We start from the raw sequence: 21,461 nt of genomic DNA on the forward strand, positions 1-21,461 counted from the left end.
CACCCCGCGGCGGCGGCGGGACGCGGGTCCCGGGGGCGCCCCGGGAACGCGAGGGGGCTCACCCCGGCCAGGTTTGGTTGGGTTCGAAGAGGATGAGGAGGGTGGGCTCGTAGTAGCCGTAGAGGAACTGCATGTCGATGATGTTGAGGAGCTTCTCGTCCAGCTCCCGCACGTCGATGATGTAACTGGGCAAGAAGCTGGATTTCTGCCTGCGGGGGGAGGGGAGGCTCAGGAGACCCCCCCCCAGCACCCGCGGGCGGCGGGGGGGAGGGTGGCGCCTCACCCCTCTCCCACCAGCCCCTCGTGCTCGTCGGTCAGCGTGTCGCGGCGGAAGGGCAGGACCACCAGGCGGGTGCCGTAGATCAGCATGACGGCGCAGCGCCCGTCGGGGTCCACCCGCACCCGGGGGATGTGGACGTTCTGCACGAAGCCGTCCTGCGGGGGCGAAAACGAGGGGGGGTGGGGCAGAGACTTTTTTTGGGGACCCCCCCCCCCGTTATGCGAGGGAACCCCAAAATCCCCCTCCCCGCCGTCGGCACCCACCCTCAGCTCCGGCTCTTCGAAGTAGTGGAGGGAGAGGGTCTTCAGGTCGTGGGTGCCGGGGTCGTACTCCACCACCGAGAGCTGGAAGGGGAGCGGGGGAGGGGTGAGGGGTAGGAGCCCCCCCCAAACACCCCTCCCCCCACCCCCCCGGGGGGGCTCCCCCCGCCCCTACCTTGGCGTCCTTGAAGCTGAGGAGCAGGGCGTCGCGCTTGGCCCCCGCCAGCTGCACGCTGGCCATCGACATGACGTTGCCGAAGAAGGCGAAGGAGGCCACCAGCTCCAGCTTCTCCTTGTGCCCTTTGCCTTCTGCGGGCGGGCAGGGACGGGCAGGAGCGGGCAGGAGCGGGCAGGAGCGGGGGCTGCCCAGCCCCTGCCAGAGCCCCTGGGGGGTCCTCACCCTCCCTTGGCTCCCCGCTGCCCGCCGTCACCCCCATCGTCGGCCACCGACCCCGTGGAGTGGGAACGCCCTGCCCGTCCCTGGTCCCCCCACTGTCACCCCCCTCCCCGGGGGGGGGGGGCTTTTGGGGTGCAAGGACATCACAAACCCCCCCCCAAACCGTAAAAGAGGGGGGTTCACCCCCAAAAGACCCCCCCGGGGACGGGGTGACAGCGGGGAGACCCCGTGGAGTGGGAACGCCCTGCCCGTCCCTGCCCGTTCCGCGTCCCCCCACTGTCACCCCGCTCCCCGGGGGGGGGGTGTCTTTTGGGGTGCAAGACCACCACACCCCCCCCCAAACCCTAAAAAAGGGGGGGTTCACCCCCAAAAAAGCCCGGGGGGGGCGCCACCCCCCGCCTACCCGTATTCCTGTCTCCTTTAGCCGCCGTCTGCGAGGGAAAAGGGGGCGAAACGTCAGCCCCGCGCTTGGGCACCCCCAAAATTTGTTTTTTTTTGGGGGGGGCTGAGGAGGGTTTTTGGGGGGATCGGGGGTTTTTTTGGGGGGTCGGGGGGGGGGGGTTTGGGGGGGGGGGTTTACCTCACAGTCGTGGTTGAGGCGGTAGACGTAGAGCTGGGAGGTGCCGGCCACCACCAGGTTGCGTTCGGCGTTGGAGAAGAAATTGCAGAACATGGAGAACTCCAGCCCCGTGGGGGGGTGGGCTTGTTTGTAGACGGCGTACATCCCCCCCCCGCGCCTTTTTTTGGGGTGCAGCCCCCCCAAAATTAACACCTGGGGAGGGGGGGGGGGAAAATCAGGGTGCTCTTGGGGTGCCGGGCCCCCCCGCAGGGGGGGGCCCGGCACCCCAAGAGCACCCTGATTTTGAGGGGCTGCAGGTCCGGAAAGTTGCTGTGGTTGGAGGGTGCTCACCCACCCCCCAAACCCCACATCCCCCCCATGGGGCCCCCCAAAACCCCACATCCCCCCTAAGGGGCTCCCCAAACCCCCCACCCCCCCCTCAAGGGCTCCCCAAAACCCCCCAACCCCCCATAGGGCCCCCCAACCCCCACTTCCCCCTATCATGGGGCTCCTCTGCCCCCCAGAACCCCACATCCCCCCCCCCAAGGGGCTCCCCAAAACCCCGCATCCCCCCATGGGGCCCCCCAAGCCCCAAATCCCCCCCATTGGGGTCCCCAAACGCCCCCCAACCCCAAATCCCCCCCCAAGAAGCCCCCAAACCCCAAATCCCCCCCATGGGGCTCCTCTGCCCCCGGAACCCCCATCCCCCCCATGGGGCCCCCCTAAACCCCACATCCCCCCCATAGGCTCCTCTGCCCCCCAACCCCAAATCCCCCCCCAAGGGGTCCCCACCCCCCAAAAAAACCCCAAATCCCCCCTTGGGGGCCCCCAAACCCCACAACTCCCCTCAGGGGGGGTCCCCAAATCCCCCATCCCCCCCCCCATGGGGCTCCCCCGCCCCCCAGAACCCCCCATCCCCCCCAAGGGGCCCCCAACCCCCCCAAACGCCCCATCCCCCCCATGGGGGCTCCCCCGCCCCCCAAAAAACCCCAAATCCCCCCGAACCCCCCCAAATTCTCGCCCCCCGCCGCCCCTCACCGCTCACGCGCCGCGCCGCGCGCGCCGCCGGATGCTCCGCCCCCGACCAGGGAAGAGGCGGAAGTGCGCGCTAGAGCGGCCGCGCTCGGGGCCGCGCTGGGCCGCTGCGCCAGCGAGAGGGCGGTCCTCCAGCGCGGGGGGGGCGGGCTTAGCGGCCTAGAGGGGCCTATGGCGGCCTAGAGGGGCCTACGGCGGCCTATAGCGGCCTAGAGGGGCCTACGGCGGCCTATGGCGGCCTAGAGGGGCCTATAGCGGCCTAGAGGGGCCTACGGCGGCCTATAGCGGCCTAGAGGGGCCTACGGCGGCCTATAGCGGCCTAGAGGGGCCTATAGCGGCCTAGAGGGGCCTACGGCGGCCTATAGCGGCCTAGAGGGGCCTATGGCGGCCTAGAGGGGCCTACGGCAGCCTATAGCGGCCTAGAGGGGCCTACGGCAGCCTATGGCGGCCTAGAGGGGCCTACGGCGGCCTATAGTGGCCTAGAGGGGCCTATGGCGGCCTAGAGGGGCCTACGGCGGCCTATAGCGGCCTAGAGGGGCCTAATGGCACCCTAGAGGGGCCTATAGGAGCCTACGGCGGCCTACAGCGGCCTAGAGGGGCCTATAGCGGCCTAGAGGGGCCTATAGCGGCCTAGAGGGGCCTAGAGCCACCACTGGGCTGCACCCTAGAGGGGCCCAGCATCCTATAGGGGCCCTACGCCCTACAGCGCCCCTATACCTCACCCAGGGGCTGCACCGTATAGGGACCCTGCACCCTATAGCAGCCCTGCACCCTATAGCGGCCCTATATGTCACCTAGGGGCTGCACCCTATAGGGCCCGGCACCCCACGGGGACCCTGACCCTTCCCAGGGGTTGCGCCCTATGGGGGGCTGACACGGCCGGGCCCTGCACTATATGGGGGCTGTGCCCCTGGGCCCCCCCATGGGCCCTATAGCCCCTAGGCCCTATAGCCCCCCCCATGGACCCTATAGCCCCCTGCCCCACGCACAGCCAGTGGCCGGGGGGGGCTGCGCCCCAGCGTGCTCCTATAGCCCCACAGGGCTCCGACACCCCACAGGGCCCCTATAGCTCTATAGGGCTCCTTCATCCCAAGGGCCCCTATAGCCCCACAGGGCTCCACCGCCCCACAGCGCTCTTACAGCGCTATAGGGCTCCTTTGTTCCACAGGGCCCCTATGGCCCCATAGGGCTCCTGCCCCCCATCGGCTCCCTCGCCCCACAGGGCCCCCACAGCCCCACAGAGCCCCCACGGCCCCACAGAGCCCCCACGGCCCCACAGGGCCCCTGCCCCCCATCCTGGCGCCCCCCACCCCCAGCCCCGGCTCCGGCTCCGGCTCCGTGCGGTCGCGTTTATTGCGGCTGCTCCCAGGGCCCCGTGGCAGAAGGAGGCCGGGGCGACGCCGGGGGTCGGGGCGCGGCGCTGGGTGACGCCGGGTGACACCAGGGTGGTGCTGGGGGTCGGGGCGCGGTGCTGGGCAACACCGGGTGACGCCGGGGTGTTGGGGTGCAGGGCTGAGGCCACGCCAGGGCGATGCCGGGTGTTGGAGTACGGTGCCGGGACGGTGCTGGGTGATGCTGCGGTGTTGCGGTGCAGTGCCGGCGTGATGCTGGGTGATGCCGGGTGTCGGGGTGCAGTGCCGGTGCGGTGCCGGGTGATTCCCGCTCAATGCCGGGTGATGCCGGGGCGATGCCGGGTGATGGGCTGCAGTGCTGGGGTGGCACCGGGTGACGCCGGGTGACGCCGGGGTCAGGGTGCGGTGCCGGGGTGATGCCGGGTGTTGCGGTGCGGTGCCGGGTGATCCCAGTCAATGCTCAGTCTTGGCGCCGGGGCGATGCCAGGCGATGCCGGGTGTCGGGGCGCGGTGCCGGGGCGATGCCGGGTGCCGGGGTGCCAGTGCCCGTGCCGATCCGCACGTACCGACGGCGTGGGGGAACTCGGCGGTTTGATCCGCCGGCGCGCTCCGGCGCCGATAAACGCATGTCGTGGCAGGGGAGCGCGCGGCTCAGCCGCGGCGGCGATGGCGGGCGATGGCGGGCGATGTCAGGTGACGGCAGGCGGTGGCGGGGCGATGGCGGGGTGCTGGGGTGCGGTGCCGGTGCTGCCGGCGGTGCCGGTGCCGGCGGGGCGGCGCTCAGCGCAGGATGCTGTCCTCGTAGAGCGCCAGCAGCAGCAGCAGCCCCCAGCCCCCCAGCAGCCCGGCGCTCTGCAGCCCCAGGAGCAGCCACGGGCGCTGGTCCTGCGCCGACAGCATGGCCGGCACCTGCGGGGCGGGCGGGCAGGGGGCTGGCAGCCGGCACGGCACGGCATGGCACGGCATGCCACAGCACGGCACCCACGGCACGGCACCCACGGCACACGTTGCACCCACGGCACCCACAGCACGGCACACACGGCACGCCATGGCACGGCACGGCACCCAGGGCACCCACGGCACACAACAGGCCTGGCCCGGCAGCCGTGGCACGTGTGGCATCGCACGCGTGGTGTTGCACACACAGCCGGCACCCACAGCACGTGTTGTACACATGGCACAACACCCGTGGCACCCACGGCACACGCAGCGTTGCGCCCACGGCACCCACGGCACCCACGGCACGGCACCCATGGCGCCCACAGCACCCGTGGCATCACACCCATGGCACCCACGGCATTGCACCCACGGCCCCCGCGGCACCCACGGCACCATCACGCCCGCGGCCCCCGCGGCCCCCCCGTCCCCCCGCCCCCGCGGCGGGGCACCCACCATGTCGCAGAGGGCGAGGTGGAGGAGGAGGCCGGTGGCCAGGGCGCCCAGCCAGGCGCGGGCGGCGGCGGCGGCGGAGGCGAGGGCCAGGCCGGCGTAGAGCCCCGGCAGCACGGGCAGGGCGCCCGCCAGCCCCAGCCCCAGCACCCAGCGCCCGCTCAGGCCCCCCTGCGCCAGCGCCGACGCCGAGCCTGCGGGCGGCGGCGCCTCAGCACCCCCACTGCCCCCCATGCACCCCCAGCCCCCCACTCCCCGTCCCCCAATGCACCCCCCACCTCCCCCATCCCCCCACACCCCTCCCCCCGTCCCCCATCCCCCCCATTCTGCCCCCCATCCCCCCATCCCCCCCATTCTCCCCCCATCCCCCCATCCCCTCGTTCACCCCCATCCCCCCATTCTCCCCCCATCCCCCCCATTCACCCCCATCCCCCCATGCACCCCCACCCCCCATTCTTCCCCCATTCTCCCCCCCATCCCCCCCATTCCCCCCATCCCCCCCATCGCCCCATGCACCCCCACCCCCATCCCCCCCATTCTCCCCCATGCACCCCCACCCCCCATTCTCCCCTCCACCCCCCATCCCCCCATGCACCCCTACCCCCATCCCCCCATCCCCCCATCCCCCCATGCACCCCCATCCCCCCTATCCCCCCATTTACCCCCATCTCTCATCCCCCCATCCCCCCATGCACCCCCATCCCCCCCATCCCCTCCATCCCCCCCATGCACCCCCACCCCCATCTCCCCATTCTCCCCCCATTCACCCCCATCCCCCCATGCACCCCCACCCCCCATCCCCCCACCCCCCATCCCCCCATTCACCCCCATCTCTCATCCCCCCATCCCCCCATCCCCCCACCCCCATCTCCCCATTCTCCCCCCATGCACCCCCATCCCCTCCACCCCCCACCCCCCATCCCCCCACCCCCCCCGCCCCCCCACCCCCCGCCCCCCCCCCCGCCCCCTCACCCAGCGCGTGCGGCAGCTCGTGGCAGAGCAGCCCCAGGGCGGCGGCCGCGCCGCTCCGCCAGGAGGCGCCAAAGGCGGCGCCCAGCGCCACCCCGTCCGCCAGCGCGTGCGCCCCGCGGCCCAGCGGCAGCGCCCAGCGCAGCGCCCGCCGCCCTGCGGGGGGGCCGCGCCGTCACCGGGGGGCGCCCGGGGGCCCCGCCCCCCCCCCCCCCCCCCCCCCGCACCCCCGGGACCCCCCGGGACCCCGCCGGCGCCCCCAGCAGCCCCCCGGCCCCGCCGCCCGCCGCCCGCCGGCCCAGTGGCCTAATGGATAAGGCATCAGCCTCCGGAGCTGGGGAGTGCGGGTTCGAGTCCCGCCTGGGTCGGGCGCCCCTTTTGGGGGGGGGGGGGGGGTTGGGGTTGGGGGTCACGGGGGATGTGGGGGCACTGGGGGGTGGGGGTCACAGGGAGGAGGGGGGGATGGGAGGGTCCCGGGGGGGTTGGGGGTCGGGGGGGATTTTGCGGGGGTGGGAGGGTTTTGGGGGGGTCAAGGGGGATTTGGGGGCACTGGGGGGTTGGGGGTCACAGAGGATGAGGGGGGGTTGGGGGTCAGGGGGGATTTTGGGGGGCAGGGGGTGACAGGGGGGTTTGGGGGGACACGTGGGGGGCAGGGGGTGAGGTTGGGGGGCAGGGCGGGGGGGGCAGTTGGGGGGCAGGGGATGAGGTTGGGGGGCAGGGCCGTACCCCGGTTCTGCGGCTCCCGCGAGCTCTGGTTGGGGTCGGCGTCCTCCATCTTCCCCTGGGGGCAGGGGGGTGTGGGTCCCGCGGCCCCACGGCTCCACGGCCTGCCCCATAGCCTGGCACCCTGCCCCACGGCCCCACACCCTGCCCCACACCCTGCCCCATGGCCTGGCACCCTGCCCCACGGCCCCACACCCTGCCCCACGCCACCCCAGCCCCACATTGCTTTAGCACCCAGCCCCACGCTGCCCCACATCCCTGCCCCACATCGCTCCGTACCATGCCCCGGCCCCACATCCCTGCCCCACATTCCCCGGAGGCTGGCCCCACATCCCCGGCCCCACATCCCTCTGCCCCACAGCCCCAGCCCCACATCCCACTCCCCCAGGCCCTGCCCCCCAGCCCCACATCTCGCATGCCCCTGCCCCACACCCTGCCCCACACCCTGCCCCATGGCCTGGCACCCTGCCCCACGGCCCCACACCCTGCCCCATAGCCTGGCACCCGGCCCCACGGCCCCACGCCCTGCCCCACGCCACCCCAGCCCCACATTGCTTTAGCACCCAGCCCCACGCTGCCCCACATCCCTGCCCCACACCCTGCCCCACACCCCCCCGCCCCCCACCTCCTCCCCGGGGGGCAGCAGGAGCCCCAGCAGCCGCTCCAGCAGGAAGAAGGCCAGGAGCCCCCCCAGCACCCCCAGCAGCGGCCAGGGGGGGCCCGCGGCGGGGGGCGGGGACCCCCGGCTGTGGGGCAGGGACCCCCGGCTGTGGGGCGGGGACCCCCCGCTGTGGGGCTGGCAGCCCTCGGCGTGGGGCGGGGAGCCCTCGGCGTGGTCGTGGAGCCCCAGGGACTGCGGGGGACACGCACACGCGTGGGCACGCGCACGCGCACGGATGCACAGGCGCGGGCAGAGCCGTGCTCCTTTGCACACGCGTGCACACGTGTCCCCAAGCGCGCACACGCCTGCGTCCCCCATGTCCCCCCCCGGCCCCCCATTGCCCCCGGCCCCATCTCCCCCCATCCCCACGCCCCCCCATCCCCGTGTCCCCGTGTCCCCCCCACGTCCCCCCACGTCCCCCCGTGTCCCCCTGTGTCCCCGTCTCCCCCCGTGTCCCCTCCGTCCCTCATGTCCCCATGTCCCCATGTGTCCCCATGTCCTGTCCATCCCTCATGTCCCCATGTCCCCCCATGTCCCCATGTCCCCGTGTCCCCCCATGTGTCCCCGTGTCCCCCCATGTCCCCACGTCCCCTCCATCCCTGATGTCCCCATGTCCCCATGTCCCGTCCATCCCTGATGTCCCCGTGCCCCCCGTGTCCCCATGCCCCCCCATGTCCCCCCTGTCCCCGTGTCCCCCCATGTCCCCTCCATCCCTGATGTCCCCATGTCCCCATGTCCCGTCTATCCTTGATGTCCCCATGTCCTCATGTCCCCATGCCCCTCCAGGTCCCCGTGTCCCCCCATGTGTCCCCATGCCCCCCCATGTCCCCATGCCCCCCCATGTCCCTGTGTCCCCCCATGTCCCCACATCCCCTCCGTCCCTGATGTCCCCGTGTCCCCCCCTGTCCCCGTGTCCCCCCATGTCCCCTCCATCCCTGATGTCCCCATGTCCCCATGTCCCGTCTATCCTTGATGTCCCCATGTCCTCATGTCCCCATGTCCCCATGCCCCTCCAGGTCCCCGTGTCCCCCCATGTGTCCCCATGTGTCCCCATGTCCTTGTGTCCCCCCATGTCCCCACGTCCCCTCCGTCCCTGATGTCCCCATGCCCCCCCCTGTCCCCCTGTCCCCCCACGTCCCCTCCGTCCCTGATGTCCCCATGCCCCCCCATGTCCCCATGTCCCCCCACGTCCCCTCCGTCCCTGATGTCCCCGTGTCCCCCCGTGTCCCCGTGTCCCCACCTGGGGCAGGAGGTGCAGCAGGGCGTCCCCCGAGAGGGCCCCGGCCGCCAGCCCCAGCAGCAGCGGGTGCAGCCAGCGCCGGGCGCGGTGGCAGAGGGGACAGCGCAGCAGGGCCAGCGCCAGCAGCGGGCACAGGGCCAGCGCCAGCCCCGCCGCCGTCCCCACCGCGTACCCTGGGGGACACGGCCGTCACCGCCTGGGCCACCCGCCTCCCGGGACGCCCCCGTCCCCGTCCCCAGGGGCGCACGATGCCACCCCCGCCATGGCAGGGCCCGTCCCCGTCCCTGTCCCCGTCCCTGTCCCCGTCCCTGTCCCCAGGGGTGCACGATGCCAGCCCATGGGACAGCGGGACCCTGTCCCCGTCCCCGTCCCCAGCAGTTCCTGATGCCACCCCCGCCATGGCAGGACCCCGTCCCTGTCCCCAGGAGTGGCACGATGGCATCCCATGGCACAGCGGGACCCCGTCCCTGTCCCCAGGGGCGCACGATGCCACCCCCGCCATGGCAGGGCCCGTCCCTGTCCCCAGCCCTGTCCCCATCCCTGTCCCCAGCAGTGCCTGATGCCACCCCCCCCATGGCAGGACCCATCCCTGTCCCCAAGGGTGCATGATGCCACCCCCACCGTGGCAGGGCCCTGTCCCCATCCCTGTCCCCATCCCAATCCCCGTCCCTGTCCCCATCCCTGTCCCTAGAGGTGGCACGATGGCATCCCACGGGACAGCAGGACCCCGTCCCCGTCCCCAAGGGTGCACGATGCCACCCCCGCCATGGCAGGGCCCGTCCCTGTCCCCGTCCCTGTCCCCATCCCTGTCCCCAGGGTGGCACGATGGTGTCCCATGGGACAGCGGGACCCTGTCCCCGTCCCCGTCTCCATCCCCGTCCCCGTCCCCAGGGGTGGCACGATGGCGCCCCGTGGCACAGCAGGGCCCTGTCCCTGTCCCCAACCCCGTCCCCAGGGGCGCACGATGCCACCCCCGCCATGGCAGGGCCCGTCCCCGTCCCCGTCCCCGTCCCCAGGGTGGCACGATGGCGCCCCGTGGCACAGCGGGACCCCGTCCCCGTCCCCGTCCCCGTCCCCACTCACTCTCGGCGATGCTGAGCTGGTCGGTGGCCGCGGGGCCGGGGCTGGTGGCCGTGGGGCTGGTGGCCGTGGGGCTGGTGGCCGCGGGGCCGGTGGCCGTGGGGCCGTGGCGGGGGGGGCCGGGGGGGTCGGGGTGGGGGCGGGGGTCGCAGGCGCGGCCCAGCTGCAGCAGCTCGGGGGGGGCGGGCAGGGCTGGGGGCGGGGGGGTCACCGCGGGCACCCCGGGACCCCCAAACCACCCCCACCCCCCCCGGGCACCCCGGGACCCCCAAACCACCCCCACCCCCCCCGGGCACCCCGAGACCCCCAAACCACCCCCACCCCCCCGGGCACCCCGACCCCCCCCCCGGGCATCCCCACCCCCCCAGGGCACCCCGAGACCCCTCCAAAGGCACCCAGACCCCCAAAATACCCTGACCCCCCCCAACACCCCGACCCCCCCCCGGGCACCCCGCCCCCCCGCCCCCCGGCGCCCCCCACTCACCGCGTCCCAGGCCCCGGGGGGCAGCGCCTGGGGGCCCGGCCCCGGCCCCTGCATCCGGACCCGCAGCCCTGGGGGCGCCGTCACGGCTCTGACCCACGGCCCTGCCCCACGGCCCTGCCCCACAGCTCTGACCCACGGCCCTGCCCCACAGCCCTGACCCACGGCTCTGACCCACGGCCCTGCCCCACGGCCCTGCCCCACGGCCCCCTGCCCCACGGCCCTGCCCCACAGCCCTGCCCCACGGCTCTGACCCACAGCCCTGCCCCACGGCTCTGACCCACGGCCCCCTGCCCCACGGCCCTGCCCCACGGCTCTGACCCACGGCTCTGACCCACAGCCCTGCCCCACGGCTCTGCCCCACGGCCCTGCCCCACAGCCCTGCCCCACAGCCCTGCCCCACGGCCCCCTGCCCCACGGCCTGCCCCCCTCCATTGCCCCCAGCAGGACCCCCCTACCCCCCACGTCCCCAGTCCCCATGGGGTGCGAGCCCCCATCCCCCCGCCGCCCACATCCGCCCATCCCCCCCACCCCCCCATCCCCCCCACCCCCCATTGCCCCCCACCATCACCCCATCCCCCACTGCCCCCCATCTCCCCCCATTGCCCCATATCCCCATCCCCCCCATCTCCCCCCATCCCCCCCCCGCCCCCCCTCCCCCCCGCCCCCGCTCACCCTGGGGGCCGAGGCCGAGGCCGAGGCCGGGGGTGGCCGGGGGCCGCAGGCAGCGGCCGCGCAGCACCAGGGCGCCCAGGGCGGCCAGCACCCGCCCGGCCCCCACCCGCGGCGACGCCGCCGCCCCCGCCGCCAGCACGGCCGCCGCGTCCACGCAGGCCTGCGCCACACCACGACATCACCACCGCGCCGCCGCCGCCGCCGCCCGGGGGGGCCGTGGCACGAGCCACATCGTGTGCCACCGCCCCGGGCCACGTGGACGCGCAACGGTGGCCATGGCACGCGTACCCATGCAATGGTGGCCACGGCACGTGTGTCACCACCCCATGGCACGTGTGTCTGGGCAATGGTGGCCACGTGGACGGGCAACGGTGGCCACGGCGCCTGTCCCCCCTCCCCGGGGCCCGTGTGTCCACGCGATGGTGGCCGTGGCACGTGTGCCACCTCCCCGGGGCCCGTGGCCGTGCCATGGTGGCCGTGCCATGCGTCCCCTCCCGTCCCCCCCGCGTCCCCGCGTCCCCTCACCTCGTGGCCGCCGGCGCTGCGGTAGTTGGGCTGCACGGCCGCCAGCAGCTCCCCCACCTCCCGCAGACCGGGGCCACCGGTGGCCCCGGCGCTGGCATCGGCGCTGGCATCGGCGCTGGCATCGGCGGCCCCGGCGGCGAAGGCGCGGTGCAGGGCGCGGGCGCGGGCGGCCCAGCGCCCCGTGGCCCCGGCGGCGCAGGCGCTGGGGGGGTCCCGCAGGGTGGCCACGATGGCGGCCCCCAGCCACGGCAGCTCGGTGGCCTCCAGCCGGGCGCCGGCACCCGCCTTCCCCGCCAGCGCCAGGACGGCGCCCGCCGACGGGCACTGCGGGACGGGGGGTCAGGGGGCCGCGGGGGGCCACGGGGTGCTGTGGGGCGCTATGGGGGGGTCAGGGTGCTGGGGGTCAGGGTGCCATGGGGCGCTATGAGGGGGTCAGGGTGCCGTGGGGCGCCGTGGGATCAGGGTGCCGTGGGGTCGACGTCACCGTGGGGCTGACACCGACCCCCTCCCTCAGGCACGGGCGCCCCCCAGATCCCCCCCACCCCCCCCCGGGCACCCCAAAACCAAGGGGGGGGCACAGGGGCCCCGATCCAGGCACGGGGGGCACCTGCAGCCGGCGCGGCACCGCCCGGGCACCCACGGCACCGCCCGGCACCCTGCGGCATCCGCGACCCCCTCCCGGGCCACGCCAGGCCCTGCCAGCGCGGTGCCATGCCGTGCCGTGCCGCGCCGCGCCGGCGAGCTGGAGTTTGACCCTTGCTTTCCACACGGCCCGGCGTTGCCGGCGCGGGCGCTCACCTTTCCACACGGCCCGGCGTGGCACTGCGCACGGCCGGCGGCGATGCCCACGAGGGTTTCCACCGCGCCGTGGGGCAGGGAGCCGCTTCCCGACGACAGCAGGGCCTCCAGTGCCGCCACCGGCTCGGCAACGCCGCGGGGGTCCCGGCCGCCGGCCCCCAGGCCCGGGGTCAGCAGCAGCAGCAGCAGCAGCAGCAGCGGGGTCATGGCGCCGGCGTCGCTGCGGCACGAGGCGTCGGTGGGCCGCGGCGCCGACGGCCACGGGGGTTGCCAGCCGGTGCCGGTGCCGGTGCCGTGCCGTGGGGCGCCAGGGCTGTAAAACCGCCCGTGGCCGTGGCGGTGATTGGCTCCGGGCGAGATTGCCCCGGGTTAACCATTCCTCAGGGCCCGGCACGGCGCCTGCGCCCGCGCCCGGCCCCCCCCGAGCCCCGGCACCGCCGCCGGCACCCCCTGCCCCGTGGGTGCCGGGTCCCCCTGCCCCAGCCCCCGGCGCAGCCCCGGTGCCCGGCCGCGGCACGAAGCTGACGCCGGGGCGCAAACGGCACCGAGGGGCCCGGGGCGTCCCCGCTTCGGTGCTGGGCTCTCCCCGGGCACCCGGCCCGGCGGCTGGGCTCACCCCCGGGTGCTCGGATCCTGCTCAGGTGCTGGGCTCTCCCCTGGGTGCTCAGCTCATGCCAAGGTGCTCAGCTCACCCTTGGGTGCTGGGCTTGCTCCTGGGTGCTCGGATCCTGCCCGGGTGCTCAGCTCAACCTTGGGTGCTTCACTGCCTCTTGGGTGCTCAGCTCTCACCCTTGGGTGCTCAGCGCTCCCCCCTGGGCGCTCTGTTCATGCCTGGGTGCTGGCCTCGCCCCTGGGTGCTGAGCTTGCTGCTGGGTGCTCAGCTCATGCCAAGGTGCTCAGCTCACCCCTGGGTGCTCCGATCCTGCCCTGGGTGCTGGGCTCACCCCTGGGTGCTTCACTCCCTCTTGGGTGCTCAGCTCACCCCTGGGTGCTCGGATCCTGCTCAGGTGCTGAGCTCTGACCCCTGGGTGCTGGGCTCACCCTTGGGTGCTCCATTCATGCCTGGGAGCTGAGCTTGCTCCTGGGTGCTCGGATCCTGCCTGGGTGCTCAGCTCTCATCCTTGGGTGCTCAGCTCCCCCCCGGGTGCTGAGCTCCCCCCGCGAGGCCCCGCTGGGAAGGGGACGGTGCCCAGGTTGTCACCGGCGGGGGCGCGGCGCGGCGCGGTCCCCCACGGCACGGCCAGGCCGCGGCCACGCGCCGACGGCCCGGCAGGCGCGAAGCCGCCCCGCGGTCACCCGCGTCCCCGCGCCCGGTGCCGGCGCAGCCGTGCCCGTCCCTGCCCGTCCCCGCGGCACGCCCGGCCCGACGGCCGGCACGCGGCCCTCGCCGTGCGCCCCGCCGTCCTGGCGCCCGTCCCGGCACCCACCCGCGTGCCGGTGCCGCCATCGCCGTGACCTCTCCCCGCAGCCGAAGTGCGGCCGGGCCGGCGGGTTATCCCTGGGTCATCACCAGCGACCCCCTCGCACCCATCGGCGCTCCCGGCAGCGCCGGTGGGCGCCCTGGGCGTGCGGCGCCGTGCACCCACCGCGCCGGTGGCCGGGCCCAGTGGCCTAATGGATAAGGCATCAGCCTCCGGAGCTGGGGAGTGTGGGTTCGAGTCCCACCTGGGTCGGGGGGACCTGGATTTTGCCCCCCGGGGTGGGGTGGCGAGAGCCCTCCGGGGACGGCAAAGCCCCTGGCAAAGCCGGGGATCGCCGCTGGGAAAGCGCCGGCAGCGCGGCGGGCCGGCGGGTTTGCTCCTCTTTTAGAGAACGGGAGCGAGCACGGCACAGCCGGCCGCCCTGTGGCAACCGTGGCCGGGCGTCCGTGCCCTCCAGCCGCCGGCATCGCCGCGGCCCCTTCGGCGCATCCCGGGGCCGCCCCGTCCCTTCCCGCTCTCCCGGCTCAACCCCTGCCCGGCCGAGCCGGGGAAACCCCCCGGGGGCTTCCAGCCGGAGCCCCCCGCCGAATCCCGCCGGCCGCGCGCCGGGCGGGGAGTGATTTCCCCCAGGGCAGCCCGGCAGCCACGGGCGAAGCCGAGCCGGTTTTCCGCTCGCTGCCATAAAGACAGGGGCGGCCGGACCACGCCAGGCCGGGGAACGGGGCTTTAATATCCCGGCAATCAGGCGGTGTCGTTAAGGGTGATAAAGGAATAAACCTCCCCGCGCGACGTTCCAGCGCCGGCTATCTCGGCACGGCATCGGCCAAGGTGCCGGGGAGGTTAATGTTTAATAAGGGGGCTGCCTGACGATGCTGCGGCGCGGGGGGACGCCGGCACAGCGCCGAGCGGCCGCCGGGGTGGGAGACGGGCGGCGTGTGGGGGGACGCCTATGGCGACGGGGCGAGTTTTCCGGATAAAACCGCCGTATTTGAGGGTTTGGCTCCGAGACGAGATCCCCGGCATCCAGCCCCGCTCCTGCCCGCGCCCGTGAGCGTCGGTTCTGCCGGGGCTTTGTCGTCGGCACGAGCCCACGGCGCGGGGAAGGCCGATCTCAGGCGGCGCCTTGCCGCAACCAGCCCCGTCCCAGGGCACGCAGAGTCCCGGCAGCCGACGGGCGTTTCGCGGCCTCCTTGTTCCTCCCAACCGCCGGCGTTGCCCGAAGCACGTGCCGAGGAGCCGCCGCCGCCGCCCGGCGGGTCACCGCAACGGGTGACGGCGTGTGGGGGCGGCTGGCTCGGCGGGTGCTGCTGGGGGCCGTAAGAAGCCCGGGGAGGTCGATCCCGGGCGATGGGGAGGGCGGCGATGGCGACGATCACCTCACCCGGGTTCCCGGGGACGGTGCCGCGGAGCCGCCGCGGAGCCGCCGAACCACCCCAGGGTCAGGGGGCAGCTGTGCCGCGGCCTGGGGCGGGCAGAGGAGGGCAACCTCCCCTCCTCCTCCTCCTCCTCCTCCTCCTCCTCCTCCTCCTCCTCTTGGCGAGGCTTTCATCCACCCGCCGAGCCCTGGGCGCGCGGGATCTCTCACCGCCGCGCGCCGAACCAAACGCAACCGGGGCTCATCCTGCCCCCAGGGGACGCGAAGCCGCACGGCTTCTCCCAGGGACCTCGGACGCCGGAGCCAAGTTGACGCCAAACCCAAGTTGACGCCGGAGCCAAGTTGACGCCGCACCAAAGCTCCTTGCCAAAAATCGGGATTTTTTTGTTCTTGTTTCCCCTTTTTTCCAGCGCAAGCTTCACCGAGCGCAGAGCGCGCCACCGCTTCGAAGGCGGCGGGAGGACAAATCCCCCCCCAAACCCGGCTCCTCCGTCCCACCCTGCGCGGCCGGGTTCGCTCCGGCACCTCCCTCCCTCCTCCGCGGCTGGCGGGGACGGCGAATCCCGCTCCCCCCGCCGCCGCTCCCCGCCGGGGCCCCTCGGAAGCCTCCAGAAGCCAAAAGCAGATTTGGTTCTTTTTCTCCTTAAAACTGCTTTCTTGCTCTGAAGCGAGAGCCGGGCCGTCCCGCTCGACCGCGGGCACCTTCGGTCCGCTTCCCCGGCAGCGCAAACAGCCCCTCCTTAAACCGGACGCCATCTTACGGCCGAATTAACCAGGACTCCCTTAAGCCAGGTCTAAATCTCTTAAACCGGGTCTAAATCTCTCCTTTCGACTCCGGAAACATCGCCTTTCTGCCCCAAAACCTGCGCCGTGCCAGCGCCGCGGGACAGGGAGTGGGGTGCGAGGGACGGACAGACGGACGGCGTGACAGGAGGACGGCTTTCCTCGGCGCCGGCGGCGCAAGTCCCGGCGCTGGGCAGCCGCCGCGGCGCTTCGGTGGCCGCGAAAGGGGTTCGCGAGGTCGTTTCTTCTCTGGGAGCCCCGAGGAGGCAGAGCCGCGCGCGAGAGCCCCGGTTCGGAGGCAACCAGAAGGAACGCGACGGCGTTTCCCGGCTCCGCTGGGACGGGGGATTCCTGGCAGGCCGTCGGCAGCCCCGGGAAGGCGTCGGGAGCCGGCGCCGGCGGCAGGACGGCTCTCACCCGCCGCTGCGGCACGGGCGCCCGCCGGAGCTGCCAGGCCGCCCCGGGGCACGGTTGTTTTCCGGGCTCTCCGTAACCACGGGGGCAGGCAGGGAATTCACCGCCTTCACCGAACCCGCGTGCCCGCACCACGCGCTGGCGTACGAACGCGGTTACAACAGAGCAAACATCTTGACGTCATCTCGACGCCGTCTTGACGCCATCTTGATATCATCTCAACGCCATCTTGACGCCATCTTGACATCATCTCAACGCCATCTTGATGCCGTCTTGACGCCATCTTGACATCATCTCAACGCCATCTTGACGCTGTCTTGACGCCATCTTGACATCATCTCAACGCCATCTTGATGCCGTCTTGACGCCATCTTGACATCATCTCAACGCCATCTTGACGCCGGAAATCCTCGGAGACGCCGACGGCTTTCCCTAGAGTTTCTTTCTTTCCCGTATTTCGCTGCCGGCTCTTCCCTAGGAACAACCGGCACCGCCTCAGTTACCGGCACAGCACCAAACCCGCCGTGAACCCCGCGACCCCCGAAGCCGGCCCGGCGCTTCACGCCCTCGCCCCGCGCCGAAGGCCAGGGAGCTTCGCCCGGCCCGGCAGCGCTTTCGCCCGTTACCTTCGCCCCGGCACGGGGAGCGACCGCCGACCGCCCGGCCTTGATCTCCCCGGCTATCGGCGGGTTTATGGCTGCCGGCGGCTGCGTCAGCTGCCACCTCACGGCGCTCCTTGCCCCGCCGGTGAGGCCGGCTGAGGACAGCGGCCTTGGCCTCCCCCTCCTCCTCCTCCTCCTCCTCCTCCTCTTCCTCCTCGCCGCCGCTGTAGCCTTCCTTCGGAAACCTGCCTTCCTGCGGTGCCACAGCGCCGACACCTGCCTGCAGCCCTAATCCCTGCCTTCAGCGCTGACCCCTGCCCGCAGCCCTGACCCCTGCCTGCGGCCCTAACCCCTGCCTGCAGCCCTAATCCCTGCCTGCAGCCCTAATCCCTGCCTGCAGCGCTGACCCCTGCCTGCAGCCCTGACCCCTGCCTGCGGCCCTAACCCCTGCCTGCAGCCCTAACCCCTGCCTGCAGCCCTAATCCCTGCCTGCAGCCCTAATCCCTGCCTGCAGCGCTGACCCCTGCCTGCAGCGCTGACCCCTGCCTGCAGCCCTAATCCCTGCCTGCAGCCCTAATCCCTGCCTGCAGCGCTGACCCCTGCCTGCAGCCCTGACCCCTGCCTGCGGCCCTAACCCCTGCCCGCAGCCCTGACCCCTGCCCGCAGCCCTAACCCCTGCCTGCAGCCCTGACCCCTGCCTGCAGCCCTAACCCCTGCCTGCAGCCCTAACCCCTGCCTGCAGCCCTGACCCCTGCCTGCAGCCCTAATCCCTGCCTGCAGCCCTAATCCCTGCCTGCAGCGCTGACCCCTGCCTGCAGCCCTAATCCCTGCCCGCAGCCCTGACCCCTGCCTGCAGCGCTGACCCCTGCCCGCTCCCTGCCTGCTCCCGCCGAGGCCCCGCCATGTCCAGGCACCCCCAGCCCCTCCCCCCCGGGCAGGGCCCCCCCAGACCCTCGGGGGGGGGCAGCGCCCCCTCAGGGCACCGTTTCCCGCCAAAACCCACCCCCTTTTCCCGCCAAAGCCCCCGGCCCCGCCCCTCCCGCCCTCGCCCCCCCCCGGCGGTGCGGCCCCCCGCCCCCCCCCCCCGCCAGGCGTGATCAGCCGAGCGCCGCACCCTCGAGCCGCCGCCATCTTGCGGAAGCGCGGAGCGGGGAAGGGGGAACCGGTAACGGGGGCCGGGGCCGGGGCCGGGCCCCTCCGGGCAGAGGCGGGGACCCCTCCGGGATGTTCCACGGTATCGCGGGGCCGCCCGGGATGGGAGGTGAGACCGGCGGGACCGGGCCCCGCAGGCCTGGGGCTACGGCGGGGGGGGTCGGGGCTACCGGGGGGGGGGAACCGGGGCTACCGGCGGGGGGAACCGGTGTCCCCAGCCCCTCTCTAACGCTGTCCCCGTTCCCTTCGCAGCCCCCGGGCCCAAGCCGGAGCTGTACGAGGTGAGTGCGGCCCCCCCCAGGCCCCGGGCAGGGCCCGGGCCGGGCCCCGGTGCTGAGCCACCCCGGCCCCGGTGCTGAGCCACCCCGGCCCCGGTGCTGAGCCACCCGGCCCCGGGGCTGAGCCGCCCCCGTCTCCCCCCTTGTCCCCGGCAGGAGGTGAAGCTCTACAAGAACGCCAGGGAGAGGGAGAAGTGAGTCCGGCCGCGCCGCGTCGGCCCCGCCGCGGGCAAGGGATGAGGCCACGGCGGCCACCGGCACGGCCACGGTGGCCACCATCACGGCAGGGGCCCACACCCCTCGGGTGAAGGTGGCCCGGGCCACCGCGCTCCAGCCTGGTCCCTTGTCTCCATCCCGGTTCCCTTGTCTCCATCCCCGTCCCTCCTGGGACACCAGGCTCCGTCACGGGACGCCGTCCTCCATCGTGGCACCTCCTGGGACACCGTCCTCCATCGTGGTCCCCCGTCCTCCATCGTGGTCCCTTTTGGGACACCAGGCTCCGTCACGGGACACCGTTCTCCATCGCAGTCCCCTCTTCTCCACCGCGGTCCCTCCTGGGACGCCCTTCTCCATCGCGGTCCCCCGTTCTCCATCGCAGTTCTTCCTAGGACACCGTTCTCCATCGCCGTCCCCTTCTCTCCATCGTGGTCCCTCCTCAGACCCCATTTCTCCATCATGGTGCCATCATGATCCCCTCTTCTCCATCGTGGTCCCTCCTGGGACACTGTTCTCCATCCCAGTCCCCTTCTCTCCATCCCGGTCCCTCCTGGGACCCCATTTCTCCATCCTGGTGCCATCGCGGTCCTCCGTTCTCTATGGTGGTCCCCTCTTCTCCATCGTGGCTCTTCCTGGGACACCGTTCTCCATCACCGTTCCTCCTGGGCCACCAGGCTCCATCCTGGTCCCCTCTTCTCCATCCCGGTCCCTCCTAGGACACCGTTCTCCATCACGGTCCCCTGTGGGACACCGTTGTCCATCGCAGTCCCCTCTTCTTCATCACAGTCCCTCCTGGGACACCGTGCTCCATCCCGGTCCCTCCTAGGACACAGCTCTCCCTCACGGTCCCTCCAGGGACAGCATCATCCATCCTGGTCCCCTCTTCTCCATCGTGGTCCCTCCTGGGACATGGCTCTCCATCCCTGTCCCCTTCTCTCCATCCCGGTCCCTCCTGGGACCCCACTGTCCATCCCGGTCCCCCATCCTCCACCGCGGTTCCCCATTCTCCATCAAAGTTCTTCCTAGGACACCGTTCTCCCTCACGGTCCCTCCCGAGACCCCATTTCTCCATCCTGGTGCCATCGTGGTCCTCCTTTCTCCATCGTGGCTCTTCCTGGGACACCGTTCTCCATCACCGTTCCTCCTGGGCCACCAGGCTCCATCCTGGTCCCCTCTTCTCCATCCCGGTCCCTCCTAGGACACCGTTCTCCATCACGGTCCCCTGTTCTCCATCATAATTCCCTTCTCCATCGTGGTCCCTCCTGGGACACAGCTCTCCATCCCGGTCCCCTTCTCTCCATCCCTGTCCCTCCGGAGACCCCATTTCTCCATCCTGGTGCCATCGCGGTCCCCCGTCCTCCACCGCGGTCCCTCCTGGGACGCCGCTGCCCATCGCGGTCCCCCGTCCTCCATCGCGGTCCCTCCTGGAACCCCGTTCTCCATCGCGGTCGTCCCCCATTCCCCCATCCCGGTCCCTCCTGCGACGCGGCTCCCACCGCGGGCCCCCGTTGGCCGCCGCGGTCCCTCCTGGGAGGCGGCTCCCCGTCCACCGCCCCGTTGCGGTTGCAGGTACGACAACATGGCCGAGCTCTTTGCGGTGGTGAAGACGCTGCAGGCTCTGGAGAAAGCCTACATCAAGGACTGCGTCTCGCCTAACGAGTAAGTCCGCGGCAGCCGGCGCACCGCGGAGGGTCCGGCGCGTCCCTGCCGGAGGGGACGAGGCCGTCCCCAACCCCCCCCGCCCCCTCCCCAGGTACACGGCCGCCTGCTCCCGCCTCCTGGTCCAGTTCAAAGCTGCCCTCAAACAAGTGCAAGGCTCCGAGATCAGCTCCATCGACGACTTCTGCCGCAAGTTCCGGGTGAGCCACGGCGCTTGCCGCGACCGACGGCGCCAAAACCCGGCGCCGGGGCTTCCGCGGGCGCCGGCTGCGCCGCTCACGGCCTCGTCTCCCCGCAGCTCGACTGCCCCTTGGCCATGGAGAGGATCAAGGAGGACCGGCCCATCACCATCAAGGACGACAAGGGCAACCTCAACCGCTGCATCGCCGATATTGTCTCCGTACGGTGCCGGGGCGGTGCCGGGGCTCAGCTTCGGTGGTTTTGGGGGGGTGGGGAGGGTCACGGTTGGGCCGGGCAGGGTCGCGGTTGAGCCAAACACTCGCTCTCTCACAGCTCTTCATCACGGTGATGGACAAGCTGCGCCTGGAGATCCGAGCCATGGACGAGGTAGGGTTTGTCCGCGTGCCGCGGCAGCGCCGGGAGCCCCGGTTTGGCGATGCTGGTGCGGCGGCTCACCCCAAATTCCCTCCCCAGATCCAGCCGGACCTACGGGAGCTGATGGAGACGATGAATCGGATGAGCCACCTGCCCCCCGACTTCGAGGGCAGGCAGAAAGTCAACCAATGGTGAGCGCCGGCATGCCGGCACCCTTACCGGCACCGTTTTTGGGGTGCTGGCGTGCCGCTGACGCGGCCCTGCCTTCTCCCAGGCTCCAGACGCTCAGCGGGATGTCGGCGTCGGATGAGCTGGACGATTCCCAGGTCCGGCAGATGCTGTTCGACCTGGAATCTGCCTACAACGCCTTCAACCGCTTCCTCCACTCCTGAGCCGGCCGGCACGCGCCGGCACCGCTGTTCCCTCCCGTTTCGAGCCTCCCAGTCCCCTCCCAGTCCTTACTGGTGTTTAGAGGAAGCCAGGGACAATAAATCACCGGTCCGTCACCCGCCTCGCGAGCACTGGCAACGCCGGGACCCCAGAAAGCAGCAGCCGCGTTCATAAATACGGTGTGTAATGGCC

At 72.5% G+C, this 21,461-nt stretch overlaps 3 protein-coding genes and 2 non-coding genes across 13 annotated transcripts in view; 3 read left to right on the forward strand and 2 right to left on the reverse strand.

Moving 5' to 3' along the window:
- Positions 1-2,685, reverse strand: part of CPSF1 (cleavage and polyadenylation specific factor 1) — a 19,979-nt gene extending 17,294 nt beyond the window's left edge. For 5 of the 8 annotated variants that reach the window (XM_087733784.1, XM_087733870.1, XM_087733639.1 and 2 more), the window contains exons 1-7: positions 2,535-2,685; positions 1,518-1,709; positions 1,341-1,368; positions 716-849; positions 544-624; positions 284-435; positions 63-209 (exon numbers count right to left, since the gene is read on the reverse strand). In XM_087733784.1, the coding sequence (XP_087589910.1) occupies positions 63-209; positions 284-435; positions 544-624; positions 716-849; positions 1,341-1,368; positions 1,518-1,661 (686 nt within the window). In that variant the 5' untranslated portion in view covers positions 1,662-1,709; positions 2,535-2,685. Of the gene's footprint in view, positions 1-62; positions 210-283; positions 436-543; positions 625-715; positions 850-1,340; positions 1,369-1,517; positions 1,710-2,534 lie in introns of those variants that run through there. The other 3 variants (XM_087733564.1, XM_087733936.1, XM_087734018.1) reach the window with 3 other exon arrangements.
- A 1,181-nt stretch (positions 2,686-3,866) lies between these two features.
- SLC39A4 (solute carrier family 39 member 4) lies at positions 3,867-12,631 on the reverse strand. The gene is made up of 10 exons (XM_087733762.1): positions 12,425-12,631; positions 11,627-11,950; positions 11,102-11,261; positions 9,949-10,137; positions 8,866-9,038; positions 7,590-7,817; positions 6,968-7,022; positions 6,245-6,397; positions 5,276-5,466; positions 3,867-4,792 (listed from the first exon to the last, which is right to left on the reverse strand). The coding sequence occupies exons 1-10, from the start codon at positions 12,629-12,631 to the stop codon at positions 4,664-4,666; spliced, it is 1,809 nt and encodes a 602-aa protein (XP_087589888.1). The 3' UTR covers positions 3,867-4,663.
- Positions 6,537-6,609, forward strand: TRNAR-CCG (transfer RNA arginine (anticodon CCG)). The gene has a single exon. It is a non-coding gene; the product is annotated as a tRNA-Arg (tRNA).
- A 1,393-nt stretch (positions 12,632-14,024) lies between the features above and the next one.
- On the forward strand, positions 14,025-14,097 carry TRNAR-CCG (transfer RNA arginine (anticodon CCG)). Its single transcript has one exon. It is a non-coding gene; the product is annotated as a tRNA-Arg (tRNA).
- Positions 14,098-18,121: 4,024 nt separating this feature from the next.
- On the forward strand, positions 18,122-21,385 carry VPS28 (VPS28 subunit of ESCRT-I). Of its 2 annotated transcripts, none has more exons than XM_087735260.1 (9): positions 18,122-18,280; positions 18,424-18,452; positions 18,606-18,643; positions 20,235-20,324; positions 20,419-20,524; positions 20,623-20,724; positions 20,838-20,891; positions 20,979-21,070; positions 21,154-21,385. In XM_087735260.1, exons 1-9 carry the CDS (start codon positions 18,244-18,246, stop codon positions 21,269-21,271), a joined length of 666 nt encoding a protein of 221 aa, XP_087591386.1. In that variant the 5' UTR covers positions 18,122-18,243; the 3' UTR covers positions 21,272-21,385. The 2 variants fall into 2 exon arrangements, with proteins under 2 accessions (XP_087591386.1, XP_087591457.1); XM_087735331.1 differs by having other exon boundaries at positions 18,175-18,253.
- The last annotated feature ends 76 nt before the right edge of the window (positions 21,386-21,461 follow it).

The sequence above is a fragment of the Nipponia nippon genome, unplaced genomic scaffold (genome assembly GCF_047370975.1).
Source record: "Nipponia nippon isolate SJK-2023a ecotype South Korea unplaced genomic scaffold, ASM4737097v1 scaffold_1, whole genome shotgun sequence".
Taxonomy (NCBI): Eukaryota; Metazoa; Chordata; class Aves; order Pelecaniformes; family Threskiornithidae; genus Nipponia; species Nipponia nippon.